The following is a 15,679-nucleotide window of genomic DNA, read 5'->3' as shown; positions in this document are numbered from 1 at the left end:
CAGGGTTCACGGTGCACACCAGATAGATGAGGCCTTCAACATTCACCAGCTTTTTTTTTAATTTATTTTTTCCATTATTGGGGGATTAGCTTAAAAATCCTTTCATTTATTTATCTATTATTTTAAAAATATTTTATTTATTAATGAGAAACAGAAGGAGAGAGAAAGAGCCAGGCATCACTTTGGCACATGTGCTACCAGGGATTGAACTCAGGACCTCATGCTTGAGAGTCCAATGCTTTATCCACTATGCCACCTCTCGGACCACTCATTTATTTATTATTGGATAGAGACAGAGAGGAATGGATAGGGGAGGGGGAATAGAGAGGGACAGAGACACCTGCAATCCTGCTTCACCACTCGTGAAGATATTCCCCTGCAGGTAGGGACCAGGGAGTTGAAAGCTAGTCCTTGTGCACTATAATGTGAGCATTTAATCAGGTGCACCACCACCTGGTCCCCCATTAGCTTCCCCCTTCTCCTTTCCTTTCTTCATTCTTTCCCTCCCTCCCTCCCTCCCTCCCTCCCTCCCTCCCTCCCTTTCTCCCTTTCTTCCTTCATGAGAGAAAAAGAGGGGAGGGGAAACCAAAGCATCACTCTGGCACACGCAATGCCGAAGGTCCAACTCTGGACCTCCTACCTGAGAGGCCAATGCACCACCTCCCTCTTCAGTCCCTCCCCATGGATGAGGCCCTCTCATGTCCTTTACCAGAAAACTGCAAAGAGGTCTCGTGGCTGCTTTTTGGAGCTCCTCCCACAGACAAGTGTTGGGCCCAGGCTTCTGTTGTAACCCCTTCCACCCACTCTCACTCTGGTCCTTACGAGGCCATCTTAAAGTTGCCATTCATGCATCTAGCAGACTGTATGTGGCCGGGGAGGTGGTGCAGTGGGAGAGCACAGGGCTTGCAAAGCGTGCAGTCCTGAGTCTGATCCCTGCCACCACAAAGGTCACAGTGATGCTCCGGTCCTCTTGCTCTCATTTGTAATGAACAAATACATTCATGGTAAATAAAACCTGGTGGTTGGCCATCATAAGTGGGCCTGCGCGCCTTTCTGTTCTATAGCCTTTGGAACAGACTGCCTAGCAGTGGACTGGCCGGCCACCACCACTCACACCTGACACTGGGAGAGGACAGGGGCCTCTACAGTGGGGAGAGACTGGGGGCAGGGCAGGGGAGCATGGAGTCCTTGCTCAGGAAGACTAGTCCAGGCTTAGATCCCCAGATTAGGGGTGAAAGGGGAAAAACCTTTGCTATGCTAGAGCTCAGGTCTGGGTCTGGGGGCTGGGTGGCTCTGGGCATCTGGTTGAGCACACATGTTACCATGAGCAAGGATTCAGGTTCAAGCCCTCTCTCCACCCGCAGAGGGAAAGTTTCATGAATGGAGGAATTTGCTGCAGGTGTCTCTCTCACCCTCTCTATTGCCACCTTCCCTCTCAATTTCTTTCTTTTTTTTTTTTTTAATCTTTCTCTTCTCATTAAAATAAAATGAAATATTAAGAAATAAAGAAAGAAAGAAAGGAAGGAAGGAAGAAAGGAAGAAAAAAGAAGGAAAGAAAAAAGGAGAGAGAGAAAGAAAGGAAGGAAGGAAGGGAGGGAGGGAGGAAGGAAGGAAGGAAGGAAGGAAGGGAGAAAGAAAGTTAGTTAGTTCAGGCCTAGGAGGTCCCTCTCAATTTCTGTCTTATCAAAATAGTAAAGGATGGAAAGACAGAAAGAAGAAAGAAAGGAAGAAAGGAAGGAAGGAAGGAAGGAAGGAAGGAAGGGAAGACCACCAAGAGTGGTGGATTTGTTGGGCAGACATTGAGCCCCAGTGATAACCCTGGTGGCTGAGCACCTCAGTATAAGCAGGGTCTCCCACTGGGACAACTATCATGAAGAATCATACAGGGGCTTGTCCTCGTGGTGGGTGACTGTCCCAGATCAAAGCATCCCCCAGTCCCCACATACCTGTGACCCAAATCATGTGTAGCGAAGTCTCCCAGACACTCTGGCTGCGGCCTCGGAAGATGCTAAGCTGTGTCTCCATGACCAGGGATTCCCCCAGTAGGAAGATGAGGAACCACAGGTAGGAGGCAGAGTGCAGCAGGAACTTCAGCACTGGGATCTTGAGCAGGCGGCCCAGCTGGAGGAGGACAGCGCTCAGGGGGCTGGCCACACCTCTCCCCCACCTGCCAGCACGGGACTCTGCCTCTCACTCACTCTTTTATTGAGAAGGCACTACGTGTTAGGCTCTCTACTTTCTTACCATTGTTGCATTCACAACTACTACTATATATAGTGCCTAATATTGTTATTGCTGTCATTATTATTATTATTTGCCAGAGCACTGCTCAGCTCTGGCTTATGGTGGTATAGTGGAATCAAACCTGGGACCTCAGAGTCTCAGGCATGACAGTGTGTTGGCACTGTAACCACTATGCTATCTCCCCTGCCCACATTTATTTCTTTACTTATTGCTTCCAGTTTTATCACTGGGGCTCAGTGCCTGTACAATGAATTTACCACCCCTGACAGCCATTTTCTTCTTTCCTCTCTTTCTTCCTTCCTTTCTTATTTATAGGGCAGAGAGAAACTGAGAGAGGTGGGGGAGACAGAGTGGGAGAGAGACAGACATCTGCAATACTTGCTTTACTACTTGTGACGCTTTACCCCTGCAGGTGGAGAGCAGGGGCTTGAACCCAAGCTAGGTGTGTCACAGCCCACTCCCAGTAGGCACTTTTTAAAGATTTATTTATTTATTTTTAATCTTGAGAGAGACCAGAGAACCACTCAGCTTTGGCGTGAAAGTCTTTTGCATAACCACTATGCTATCTCCCCGGCCCCAAATGAACCATGGGCAGGTTTCTGGAGTGCCCTGGCCCCCAATAAGTGCCCAGTAAATGACAGTTACTAAACGCCGTGTTCTCAGTACCCGGGACTTGGGTGCCAGCCAGTAGCCAAGGCAGAGGAAGGGCATGGTGAGGAAGATGAGGAAGGCCACGAAGAGCTTCCAGACGGTGGTGCTGCCACGCCAGCCGGCCAGGTTCCCACACCAGATGGAGGACAGCACTTGCTGGCAGATGGGGTGTGCTACAAACTGAGCAGAGATGAGGTGTGAGGAGAGGTGTGGCCACCAGGCAGGACAGGGACGGGAGCCAGGCGGGTGCTGGCTCTTCCTCCCCTACAGAGACTGAAGTGGACTTCTTTTCTCCCCGGGGCCAGCTGGCTGTGTAGAGAAGTCTTGCCCCCGGCCTGTGACCCTGAGCTGACCCCAGCCCTCTGGGTTTTGGTTTCCTGTCTGTAACAGAGACACTCAACTCCAAGACCATCTTTTACTCTTCAGATCCCACATTCTTGAATCTAAGCCAAGATGGTAGTGTGTAGAAATGGGTCCCCAGTGGGGTGCTGGGGATTCCCTGTCTTGTGAGAAACATGGGGAGCAGCCTAAATAGTTTTGAGGAAGGCAGGAACAAAGGTACAAAAGGGTTGTTGTCTTGGGGGACAGAGCCTGGGGAGCCATCACGAGGGAAGGCTTTGCAGGAAGCTCCTGACCGGACGAGAGAGCTGAGTGTGGGTGGGAAGCAAGAACACAGATCTGGAGAGGCTAGAAAGGGAGTCCGTGTACAGCTGGGGGCAGCTAATGCAACGGGGCAGCAGGTGTGGTAGCTAAACACTTATCCAGCCCAGATCTGGAGAGGCTAGAAAGGGAGTCCGTGTACAGCTGGGGGCAGCTAATGCAACGGGGCAGCAGGTGTGGTAGCTAAACACTTATCCAGCCCAGATCTGGAGAGGCTAGAAAGGGAGTCCGTGTACAGCTGGGGGCAGCTAATGCGACGGGGCAGCAGGTGTGGTAGCTAAACACTTATCCAGCCCAGATCTGGAGAGGCTAGAAAGGGAGTCCGTGTACAGCTGGGGGCAGCTAATGCGACGGGGCAGCAGGTGTGGTAGCTAAACACTTATCCAGCCCAGATCTGGAGAGGCTAGAAAGGGAGTCCGTGTACAGCGGGGGGCAGCTAATGAGATAGGGGCAGCAGGTGTGGTAGCTAAACACTTATCCAATCCAGCAGAAGAGAGGAAGATTTTGCAGCCTAGCGACAGAGCTAGACTGGGCCAAGGTCACTTAGCTGTAGAGCTGAGTGTGAGGTCCAGGAGTTGGAGTGGTGGGTGGGGTCCTGACACACCAATGGCTTCCCAGGAGCAGGGAGAAGTTAGGAGCTGAAGGAAAGAGAGAGGGTGGAAGACCTACAGGCCGAGAAAGGAGGGTGCTCAGGGTTGGGGAGACATAACGGTCATGCAAAGGGCATTTGTGCTTGAAACTCTGACATACCAGGTTCAATCCCTGGCACCATCAGAAGTTAGAGCTGAGCAGTGTTCTAGTAAAAAAAAAGAACACACACACACACACACACACACACACACACACGAAAGAAGGTCTCTGATCCCAGGACTAAGGGGGCCCGAGGGCAGGGAGTTGACTTAGGAAGGGCTGGTATGGGGGATGAGCAGGGGGTGCGGGGTTGTGGGGATGGGAGATGGTTGGGACCCCACTGACCCGCTTCTGGTTGTAGTTGACAGCCAGCCGCAGGCGTGCCAGGTTGGGGATGCCCTCCTCAAAGGCTTGGCCCAGACCCTCGGCCTCGGCCTCGGCCTCACTGTTGTCACCCAAGTCGTTGAGCACCGCGGTGACCTCGCTCTGGTTGCGGCACATGCCCAGCAGCTCGAAGCTGTAGTCCTGGCTCAGCGACTCCAGGGCGATGTACTCAGGCTGCAGGGGAGCAGGTCCTCCTCTGGATTGCTTCCCTCCCGACCCATCCAGCCTCCTGCCTCCCACCACCCACTCCCCATTTCCAGGTCCTCCAGTCCTTCCTTCTGTGGCCCTTTCCTTCTTCTTCTGTGACAAGGGACCTCTCTGGTGCTACAATGGCCTCACTACCAAGTCCTTTCAATCTTTATTTATTTATTTATTTATTTATTCCCTTTTGTTGCACTTGATGTTTATTGTTGTTGTTATTGATGTTGTCGTTGTTGGACAGGACAGAGAGACATGGAGAGAGGAGAGGAAGACAGAGAGGGAGAGAGAAAGATAGACACTGCAGACCTGCTTCACCACTTGTGAAGCAACTCCCCTGCAGGTGGGAAGCTGGGGGCTCTAACCAGGATCCTTACGCCGGTCCTTGTGCTTTGTGCCATGTACGCTTAACCCAATGCGCTACTGCCCGACTCCCCCCCTTTTTTTATATATTTACTTATTTGTTCCTTTATGTTGCTCTTGTTGTTTTATTGTTGTATTTATTATTGTCGTTGTTGGATAGGACAGAGAGAAATGGAGAGAGGAGGGGAGGACAGAGAGGGGGAGAGAAAGACAGACACCTGCTGACCTGCTTCACCACCTGTGAAGTGACGCCCCTGCAGGTGGGGAGCTGGGGGCTCAAACCGGGATCCTTATGCTGGTCCTTGAGCTTTGCGCCACATGCGCTTAACCCGCTGTGCTACCCCGCCCAATTCCCCAAGTCCTTTCAATCTTTTTAAAAAAGTTTTTCTAATATTTATTTTATTTATTTATTTCCTTTTGTTGCCCTTGATGTTTCATTGTTGTTGTTATTGATGTCGCCGTTGTTGGATAGGACAGAGAGAAATGGAGAGAGGAGGGGAAGACAGAGAGGGAGCCTAGCTTCTCATTAAATGCTCTCCTGTTGTCTCTACCCAATAGATAATGAATAAATAATTTTTTTAATTTTTAATTTTTAAAATTATCCTAATTTATTTATTAGAGACAGCCAGAGGTTGAGAATGACACAGAAGGGAGAGAGACAGAGAGACACCTGTCATGCTGCTTTAGCACTTGGAAAGCTTTCCCAAACAGGTGGGGACCAGAGGCTCGAATCTGGGTTCTTGCAACATGTGCACCCAACCAGGTGCACCATCACCCAGCCCCTAAAAAAATTAAATTATATATATATTATATATATAATATATTTATATTGCCTCCAGGGTTATTGCCAAGGGGGTTTGGTGCCTGCACTATGAATCCACTGTTCCTGGAGGCCATTTTCCCCATTTTGTTGCCCATGTTGTTGTTCTTGTTGCCACTGCTGCTGTTGTCGTTGTTGGATAGGACAGAGAGAAATAGAGAGAGGAGGGGAAGACAGACAGAGACAGAAAGCTAAACACCTGCAGATCTGCTTCACAGCTTGTGAAGTGACCCCCCCCCCCTTGCAGGTGGGGAGTGGGGGCGGGGCTCGAACTGAGATTCTTAGACGGTCCCTGCACCTTGCACCATGTGAGCCTAACCTGCGGCTTTACCGCCCAGCCCCCCCCAAAATAGTTTTTAAAAAGAGGAGAAGAAAGAATGGCACTGGGAACGGTAGAGTCGTGCAAACAGTGAGTCTCCAGTGCTAACCTTGGCTGGGTAAATTAAAAAAAAAATTTTTTTTTTTTAATGTAGAAACTAAACAGAAGCCTCCTGATTAGAGCACAGGGTCTCGCCTCTTTTCTGTCATCTCTCGCTTCCCGAGCCCCCTCCCAAGGCCCAGCTCTGGTGCAAGGGCAGATCCGGGCTGCAGCGGGCGAGCGAGCTTGGAACCCACCTTGAACTCGGGCTCCTTGCGGGCCAGGCGCCGCAGCTCGCGGCTGAGCTGGAAGGCGGCGAGCATGGCGTCGTCGCTGGCCAGGGAGAGGTGGGCGCGGCTGGCGATGCCGCGGTAGGTGTTGATGCGGGACAGCGAGAACTTGAGCAGGTCGTAGCGGCGCGCGTTGCTGCACTCGAGGCAGGAGCAGGACACGGGGTGCGGCCGCGCGATGGCGTGGCCCTGCGCCATGAGCAGCTGTGCGATCTCGTACAGGTCCTTCTGGCAGGCCAGGGTCAGCGGGGTCACCCCGGGGGCGAAGCGAGAGCCGTCGATGGACGAGTCGAAGAAGGCCAGCGAGAAGGAGCGCGTGTCCACCTTGCGGCCCTTCTCACGCTCCAGCCGGGCCAGCAGGCGGCGCACCACGGCCGGCTGGTTGGTGTCCACGGCCACCAGCAGGGCCTCGTGGATCTGCCGGAAGTCAAACTTGACGTTGGCCAGCAGCACGTCGGTGATGGCCTCGTGGCCCAGGCGGATGGCCAGGTTGAGGGCCTCCCGCCAGGAGCGGTCCTCCGCCTCCTCCACGTTGCGCAGGGGCGCGCCCGGCCCGCCGCCCGGGGCCTCGGCGCCCGCCTCCAGCAGCTGCTGCACCAGGCCCAGCCGCCCCTCCTGGATGGCGCCCAGGAGCTGAGGCGGGAACTTGAGCTTTTTGTTCACAATCTCTGTCCAGTTGGGCTGCGGTTGGATGAAGGAGAGGGCAGGACAGACTCTCAGTCCCTCTGTTCTACAAACCCTCTCCTCTACCCAGCCATCACTGTATTATTACCTGTGTATGTGGCTCAAACACATATGTGAAAAAATAAATCATATACATATACAGAGCACTGCTCAGCTCTGGCTTATGGTGGTGCTGTGCTGGGGATAGAACCTGGGACCTGGGAGCCTCAGGCACACAAGTCTCTTGAAGGCCAGATAGTTGTACACCTGGTAGAGTGCATGTTGCAATGAGCAAGGACCCTGGTTCAAGCCCCTGATCCCCACTTATAGCAGGAAAACTTCTGGATGGGTGAAGCAGGTCTGCAGACATCTCTCTCCCTTTTTTAAAAAATTTTTTAATATTTATTTATTTTCCCTTTTGTTGCCCTTGTTTTTCATTGTTGTTGTAGTTATTATTGTTGGTATTATTGATGTTGTTGTCGTATAGGACAGAGAGAAATGGAGAGAGTAAGGAAGACAGAGAGGGGGAGAGAAAGAGACACCTGCAGACCTGCTTCACCATCTGTGAAGCGACTCCCCTGCAGGTAGGGAGCCGGGGGCTCGAACCCAGAACTTTAGGCCCATCCTTGCTCTTTGCGTCATGTGTGCTTACCCCGCTGTGCCACTGCCCAATTCCCTTTCTCCCTTTCTATCTCCCATTCCTATTAGTTTATCTCTTTATCCACCCAGTAAATAAATAAGTAAATAAAAATAAGAAAAATGCGGTCCAGTAAGTGGAGCAGTAAATAAAGTGTGGGAATATATATATATATATATACACACATATATATATATATATATATATATATATATATATATATGTATATATATATATTTGGATAGAGACAGAGAAATTGAGAGTGGTGGGAAGAGATGGGAAAAAAAAACAAAAACCAGACACCTACAGCCCTGCTTCACCACTCATGAAGCTTCCCCCTGAGGTGGGGACCGTCTGGGTCCTTGTGCACTGTAATGTGTGTGCTTATGCAGGTGTGCCACTGCCTGGCCCCAACTGTCGCATTCTTAAGCATGAGGTCCTGCATTTGATCTCTGGTAGTGCATGTACCAGAGTGTTGTCTGGTTCTTGTTCTCTCTTATTAAACAAAATGTAAAAATAAATTGAGAGAGCAGGTGGTGGTGCGCCTGTTGAGTACACATTACAATGCACAAGAACCCAGGTCCAAGCCCCTGGTCCCCACCTGCAACAATGTGAGTAGTGAAGCAGTGTTGCAAGTGACTCTCTGACTCTTTCCCTCGCTACCAGCTCCTTCCCTCTTGATTTCTGGTTGTCTCTATCTAATAAATAGATAAAGATAATAAAAACTTAAAAAAAAAATTAAAGTCTTTTGCATAACAACTATGCCAGTTCCCCAGTCCACCAGAAAACGCATCCTAAGTCACCATTTTATCGTGCATTCTTAGGGGAGGAATGTTCCACGATTGGGTCTTACTGGAGGACCCCTTCCGCAGTGCAGCTTCTATTCTCACAGCTGACGACCACATCCACACGCGCAGTGGGGACGGACACATGTGGGCATCTGGAGGGTGGAGTGGCTGAGATGGATGGATGGGGCCTCAGCGGGAGCTAACCCCACACAGACTTGGAGACTCACCTGGCCCCCGTGCCCATCTTGTTGATTTCCTCCCCCAGTGGCTCAGGGACAGGACCAGACATGCTGGCACAGGAGGGGCTGTCTCTGCGCAGGGTCTTGCCCGAGCATCTCCCCTCTGATCAGGCCTCTCAGTAGGACCCCAACAAGTTCCTCCTCCAGCTAGTCCACCCTGCCCCATGCTGCTTGTACCTGTTTTGGGGTGGTGTTTCCCTTCCTCACAGAGCCTCTTGTCTTCTCTTCTATCAGGCCCAGCTTTACTCTCATGGTTCTTCTTCTCTGGATCCCAGTTTTTGGACTCTGAAGACTAGTTCCCCACCCATGCTAATGTCCCTCATGGGCAGGGCAGCCCAGCCACCCCTGTGGCTCCTGAGTCAGTCTTGTCTTAATCACAGGCAGAAATGGGAGCAGAGTGGGGCACAGTGGAGCAGAAGGTCTCTTACCGCAAGGGGGTCCATGGTGCTGGTGGGCCTGAGGGCAGGACTCCTGCTCTCGCTGCTCCCGACTGTGCCTCAGACTCACCGTCCGTTATCTACCCACCCATACCCCGCCCTGCGTCCTCCCTCTGTCAGGACCAGCTGCTTCCCCTCTGCCCAGTTCCCTGGAGACCTGGGGAAGTGGTGTTAGTGCCACAGGAGGAAAGCTTCTGGGAAAAGGGAACGAGGACATAGCTGCTCCAAGAGGGTGGGGCTGGAATGTAGAATGCCACAGCTGGGTGCTGTCCTAAGGGGATGCTCGGGTGTAGATGGGGTGGCATCAGCCAACTCTAACACTTCTCACGAATCCCTCTGGTCCTTTCCCAACTCCGTGGGCAGGAGAGTGGGACTTTGTTACTTACTTCTGGGTGCAAGTGAAACTATTGTGCATCAAGTCACAGAGCACAATTGTTACCTGATCATGCCTGGGGGGGAGCCCACACGCCTACTGAAAATTAAGTTCAAGGGATGTTGGAGGCCAGTCTTGTGCACTTCTCCCAGCTCACCATAAAATCTTTATTTTGGGGGGTCAAGCGGTGGCACACTGGGTTAAACACACATAGGAGGAAGTTCAAGATCCTGGCTCCTCACCTGCAGGGGGAGTCGCTTCACAAGTGGTGAAGCAGGTCTGCAGGTGTCTATCTTTCTCTCCCTCTTGGTCTCCTCTCCTCTCTCAGCCTCTCTCTGTCCTAGCCAATAAAATGGAAAACTAATGGCTGCCAGGAGCAGTAGATACGTAGTGCAGGCACTGAGCCCTCGTGATAACCCTGGAGGCGCAAACAACTAAAAATCTTTATTTTTAAATTTTATTTTATTCCCCTTTATTGGGAGGTTAATGGTTTAAAGTACAGTTGCTGACAGAGAAAATCTATTTTGGACACAGTGCTAGAGAAGGAACTTAGGTTATCTTACACATGTGCTCTACCACCAAGCCACTTCCATGTTCAATTTTTCAGTTTTTTTAAAAATTTATTTTTAGAAAAAAGATTTGAGAGAAAAAAACTAGACGATGGTGAAAACTAGACGAGTGATAACTCATCCTGTATTCTATGACTACACCACTCCCCCAGCCACTTAATATTTTCATGAGAGTGGGACAGAAGACAGACACAGCAAAGCACTGCCCCACCACCCACAGAATTCTACTCCTTTTTGTTTTTGGTGCCTTCCTGTGCCAGGAATCGAACCCAGGGCCTCACACATGGAAGGTGTGTGCTTGAACACTGAACTACCTCTCCAGCTCCACATGCCAGGGTTTATCTGCTAGGTAGTGCTTTTCTTCTCACTGAGCCTCAGTTTCCCATCTCAGGAAAATGGGCACTGGCTGTATACGCTCTCTGAAGCAAAGACATTCTGGACTGTGTCCCAAAGCCTGAGAGAGACCTCACCCATTTTACCCTGGAGGTCCCAATGGGGAGGTGGTGCTGTACTTGGGAGAAGGTACCATGGTGACAGAAGCCTTGACGACTGAGAGCGGGGAGCAGGCTGGGTCCAGAGGTGCCCTTGAGCAGAGCCCTGAGGAAATGAGCTGAGGGAAGGAGAAAGGTCAGCCTGACTTTCTCAGAGCCCAGAGACCCACTCCCTTTATTTTTCTGTCCCAGAGGCCCCAGCTCCCAAAGCACAAGACTTGGTGGTTACACCTCCCCACAGGTCCCGGCGTGTTCTTCAACTTCTCCTGCTGAGAAGTGCAGCTGGCAGATAGGGCACTGCACCCAGCGCTGGGGCGAGCTCTCGGGGGATGACACCCATAACACCGATTGTGGAGAGGATGGAGGGGATGAAGGGCAGGCCGGATGCGGTGGGAAGGGCTCTCCACAGGTGGCTGCATGCTGGGGAAGAATCTCAAGGCTGAAGGAGCCTGGGGGAGAAAAGGAGGTGAGTGGGATGGGGGCCTTTTCTCAGGACAGCATCCTGGGCCAGGAAACACCCGCAGTCAGGGTGCAGCTGTCAGGGCAGGGAGTTCGCAACTTTGAGCCCTGAGAGACAGTTCAGTCACAAACCCACCAAATCTATGTCAAGTGTTCACTGAAAATACACACAACTAGTTGTGTGTGATAACCACACACAACTAGGGCACCACCAAAGGCTGAGAGTCCAAAAGCTGCAGGAGCTGGGCTGGTAGGGCTTCTCTGAGAGTGTCAAAGACTTGGTATTTAAGTACCACGGAGGCTGAGAGAGCAAGTCAAACTCACACAGGAAGACAGAGTTATGAGGAGAATTCTAGCCGGACACTGTTTTAGATGGATATTGTTTCAGGACTTGATTCTCCGGACGGTTGGGACGTGGCTCTCCGGGTTTGGCAACTCTGTGGGAGCAGGTGCTTTATCTAAACTGGCTGATTTCAGGTGATGGCACAGCACCACACTCCGGTGCTGCAGGCAGGACAAGAGGCTCAGAGTCTGCACGTCAGTGTCTCCAGCCAGTATCTCTAGCTCTGATGTCTGGGGAATGACCGTATTCACACAAGCACCCAGGCCCAGTCAGCTTACCTGCACAAACGGGGCACTGCCCACGGTCCTGGACACCACACCTCTGGGGCTGGGGTCGGTGCTGTTTCCTTTGCCCTGCCTTTGTCATTCCCTTCCTGCTTGGCTGAGCGTTTGAACTAGCGAACAGCCTATCAGAAAACATAGAGACTAGTTAATAGCAAGAGGCCATGAGGGTTGATGGAGCTTCAAATTAGGGTGGGAGGAATGTGGACCTATTGATGTGGAGCTAAAAGTCCTGGACGGGAGCCCTGGTTTTCCCAGCTGATATACCAGAACTTCTCTTTTTTTTTTTTTTTAATTTTTTTTTTTCTTTTTCTTCAACTTCTCTTTTTTCTTCCCCTCCCTTCTTCCTTTCTCCCTCCCTTCTTTTCTCTTTTCAAATATTTTGTGGTATCAGAATCTCACAGATCAACAATTTCACTACTCCTGGGCCAACTTAGTCTTCTTATTTCAAAGAGGGAGACACTGGACTTCCACCAGAACTTCCTCTGGTGAGGTGGCATTTCCGTATGGTGCCAGGGCTAAACATGTGCCCTGCTAAGAGAACTCTTTTCTGGTACATATGGTTAGCTTTCTGAGGAACTCATAGGCTATTTACTAAGGTGGCCGCATTCTCACCACCGTGTGAGAATTATAATTATTCTACATCATCTTTGTCAACACTTATTACTTTTATATTATTATTAGGTAGGACAGAAATTGAGAGAGGATGGGAGATAGAGAGAGGGAGAGAAAGACAGCCACCTGCAGGCCTGCTTCACCGCTTGTGAAGCAGACTCTGCAGGTGGAGAGTGAGGGCTCAAACCCAGGTCTTTGCACGGGTCCTTGTGCTTAGTAATATGTGCACTTAACCAGGGAGGTCACTGTCCGCCCCCTTGATTTGCATTTCTCTGATGGCTAATGATGTTGAACATCTTTTCTTTTTCTTTTTAATTTCTTTATTGGGGAATTAATGTTTTACATTCAACAGTAAATACAATAGTTTGTTCATGCATAACATTCCCCAGTTTCCCATTTAACAATACAACCCCCACTATGTCATTTATCATCCTTCATGGACCTGTATTCTCCCCACCCACCTACCTCAGAGTCTTTTACTTAGGTGCGATATGCCAATTCCATTTCAGGTTCTACTTGTGTTTTCTTTTCTGATCTTGGTTTTCAACTTCTGCCTGAGAGTGAGATCATCCCATATTCATCCTTCTGCTTTTTTTTTTTTTAAATAATTTTTTAAATAATTTTTTTTTAATTTTCTTTTTTTTTTAATATTTTATTTTATTTATTTATTCCCTTTTGTTGCCCTTGTTGTTTTATTGTTGTAGTTATTATTGTTGTTGTCGTCATTGTTGGATAGGACAGAGAGAAACGGAGAGAGGAGGGGAAGACAGAGAGGAGGAGAGAAAGACACCTGCAGACCTGCTTCACCGCCTATGAAGCGACTCCCCTGCAGGTGGGGAGCCGGGGTTCGAACCGGGATCCTTATGCCGGTCCTTGTGCTTTGCGCCACCTGCGCTTAACCCGCTGCGCTACAGCCCGACTCCCCATCCTTCTGCTTTTGACTTATTTCACTCAACATGATTTTTTCAAGATCCATCCAAGATCGGCCGAAAACGGTGAAGTCACCATTTTTTACAGCTGAGTACTATTCCATTGTGTATATATACCACAACTTGCTCAGCCACTCATCTGTCGTTGGACACCTGGGTTGCTTCCAGGTTTTGGCTATTACAAATTGTGCTGCCAAGAACATATGTGTACACAGATCTTTTTGGATGGATGTGTTGGGTTCCTTAGGATATATCCCCAGGAGAGGAATTGCAGGGTCATAGGGTAGGTCCATTTCTAGCCTTCTGAGAGTTCTCCAGACTGTTCTCCACAGAGGTTGGACCAATTTGCATTCCCACCAGCAGTGCAGGAGGGTTCCTTTGACCTCACACCCTCTCCAGCATTTGCTGCTGTTACCTTTTCTGATGTATGACATTCTCACAGGAGTGAAGTGATATCTCATTGTTGTCTTTATTTGCATTTCTCTGACAATCAGAGACTTGGAGTATGTTTTCATGTGTTTCTCGGCCTTTTGGATCTCTTCTGTGGTGAATATTCTGTCCAAGTCCTCCCCCCATTTTTGGATGGGGTTATTTGTTGTCTTGTTGTTGAGTCTGGCAAGCTCTTTATATATGTTGGTTATTAAACTCTTGTCTGATGTATGGCATGTAAAGATCTCCTATTCTGTGAGGGATCTCTTGGTTTGGGTAGTGGTTTCTTTTGCTGTGAAGAAGCTTTTTAATTTGATGTAGTCCCATAGGTTTACACTGGCCTTTGTCTTCCTTGTAATTGGGTTCGTTTCATTGAAAATGTCTTTAAAATTTATGTGGAAAAGATTTCTGCCAATATTTTCCTCTAAGTATTTGATAGTTTCTGGTCTAACATCCAAGTCCTTGATCCGCTTGGAATTTACTTTTGTATTTGGTGAAGTAGAGTGATTCAGTTTCATTCTTCTGCATGTTTCAACCCATTGTTTCCAACACCATTTGTTGAAGAGACTCTGCTTTTCCCATGTAATAGTCTGGGCCCCTTTGTCAAAGATTAGATGTCCATAGGTGTGGGTGCTCACTTCTGGGCTCTCAATTCTATTCCACTGGTCAGTGTGTCTGTTCATGTTCCAGTACCAAGCAGTTTTGATGACAATGGCCCTATAATACAGTTTGAGATCTGGGAGTGTGATGCCTCTGGTTCTGTTCTTTTTTCTCAAGATTGTTTTGGCAATTCTAGGTCTTTTCTGGTTCCAGATAAACATTTGTAGCATTTTTTCTATTCTTCTAAAATATGTGCTTGGGATCTTGATGGGGATAGCATTAAATTTGTAGATGGCTCTGAGTAATATATTCATTTTGATGATGTTAATTCTTCCAACCCATGAACATGGAATATCTTTCCACTTCTTTGTGTCTTTTTCAATTTCCTTGAGTAGTGACTCATAATTTTCAGTATACAAGTCTTTCACTTCTTTGGTTAGGTTTACTCCTAGATATTTTACTTGTTGAACATCTTTTCATGAACTTATTGGTTATCTGTATACCTTCTTTGGAGAAATGTCTATTTGAGTCTGTTGCATATTTAAAAGACCAGGTTGTCATTTCACTGTTGAATTGTTAAGTGTTCTTTATATATCCCAGATACAAGCCCCTTATCAAATACATGGCATGCAAACAATATCTTCTGTTGTATTTTTTGTTTTTTGCCTCAGGGGCTCTGTGCCTGCACTATGAATCCTCTGCTCCTGTAGCCATTTTTTTTTTTTTTTTGGATAGAACAGAGAAATTGAAGGGGAGGGGAAGATAAAGAGGGAGAAAGAAAGGCAGACACCTGCAGACGTGCTTCATCACTTGTGAAGTGACCTCCCTGAAAGTGAGGAGCCAGGGTCTTAAACCCAGACCCTTGGGCTTCGTACTATGTGCACTTAACCTGGTGTGCCCCCGCCCAGCCCCCATATTTTCTCCCCTATTCCATGCAATGGCCTTTTCTCTGCCCCCCACCTTTTTTTTTTTCTCCATCAGGATTATCACTAGGACTCAGTGCCTGCACACTGACGCCACTACTTTGAATAGTCTTCTTTCTTTCTTTCTTTCTTTCTCTCTCTTTGATAAGAGACAAAGATAAATTGAAAAGAATGGGTTAAACGAGGGCCAGGCAATGGCGTATCTGGTTAAGCACATACATTCCAGCGCTCAAGGACCCATCTTCAGGGGGAAAGCTCGTGAGTAGTGAAGCAGCAGGTGTCTGTCTCTCTCCCTCTCTATCTTT

At 49.1% G+C, this 15,679-nt stretch overlaps 1 protein-coding gene across 6 annotated transcripts in view; it reads right to left on the bottom strand.

Annotated features, from left to right (window-relative positions):
• The window catches only part of XNDC1N (XRCC1 N-terminal domain containing 1, N-terminal like), a 50,941-nt gene that overhangs the window by 19,163 nt on the left and 16,099 nt on the right, over positions 1 to 15,679 (bottom strand). For 3 of the 6 annotated variants that reach the window (XM_060176895.1, XM_060176894.1, XM_060176897.1), the window contains exons 9-10: positions 11,876 to 12,003; positions 10,179 to 11,244 (exon numbers count right to left, since the gene is read on the bottom strand). In XM_060176895.1, the coding sequence (XP_060032878.1) occupies positions 11,021 to 11,244; positions 11,876 to 12,003 (352 nt within the window). In that variant the 3' untranslated portion in view covers positions 10,179 to 11,020. Of the gene's footprint in view, positions 1 to 1,946; positions 2,122 to 2,910; positions 3,076 to 4,530; positions 4,744 to 6,565; positions 7,287 to 9,511; positions 9,557 to 10,178; positions 11,245 to 11,875; positions 12,004 to 15,679 lie in introns of those variants that run through there. The other 3 variants (XM_060176899.1, XM_060176898.1, XR_009545641.1) reach the window with 3 other exon arrangements.

Source organism: Erinaceus europaeus, chromosome 17, assembly GCF_950295315.1.
Source record: "Erinaceus europaeus chromosome 17, mEriEur2.1, whole genome shotgun sequence".
Lineage (NCBI taxonomy): Eukaryota > Metazoa > Chordata > Mammalia > Eulipotyphla > Erinaceidae > Erinaceus > Erinaceus europaeus.
The sequence above is the reverse complement of the archived record's forward strand: the minus strand, read 5'-3'. Positions and strand labels throughout refer to the sequence as shown.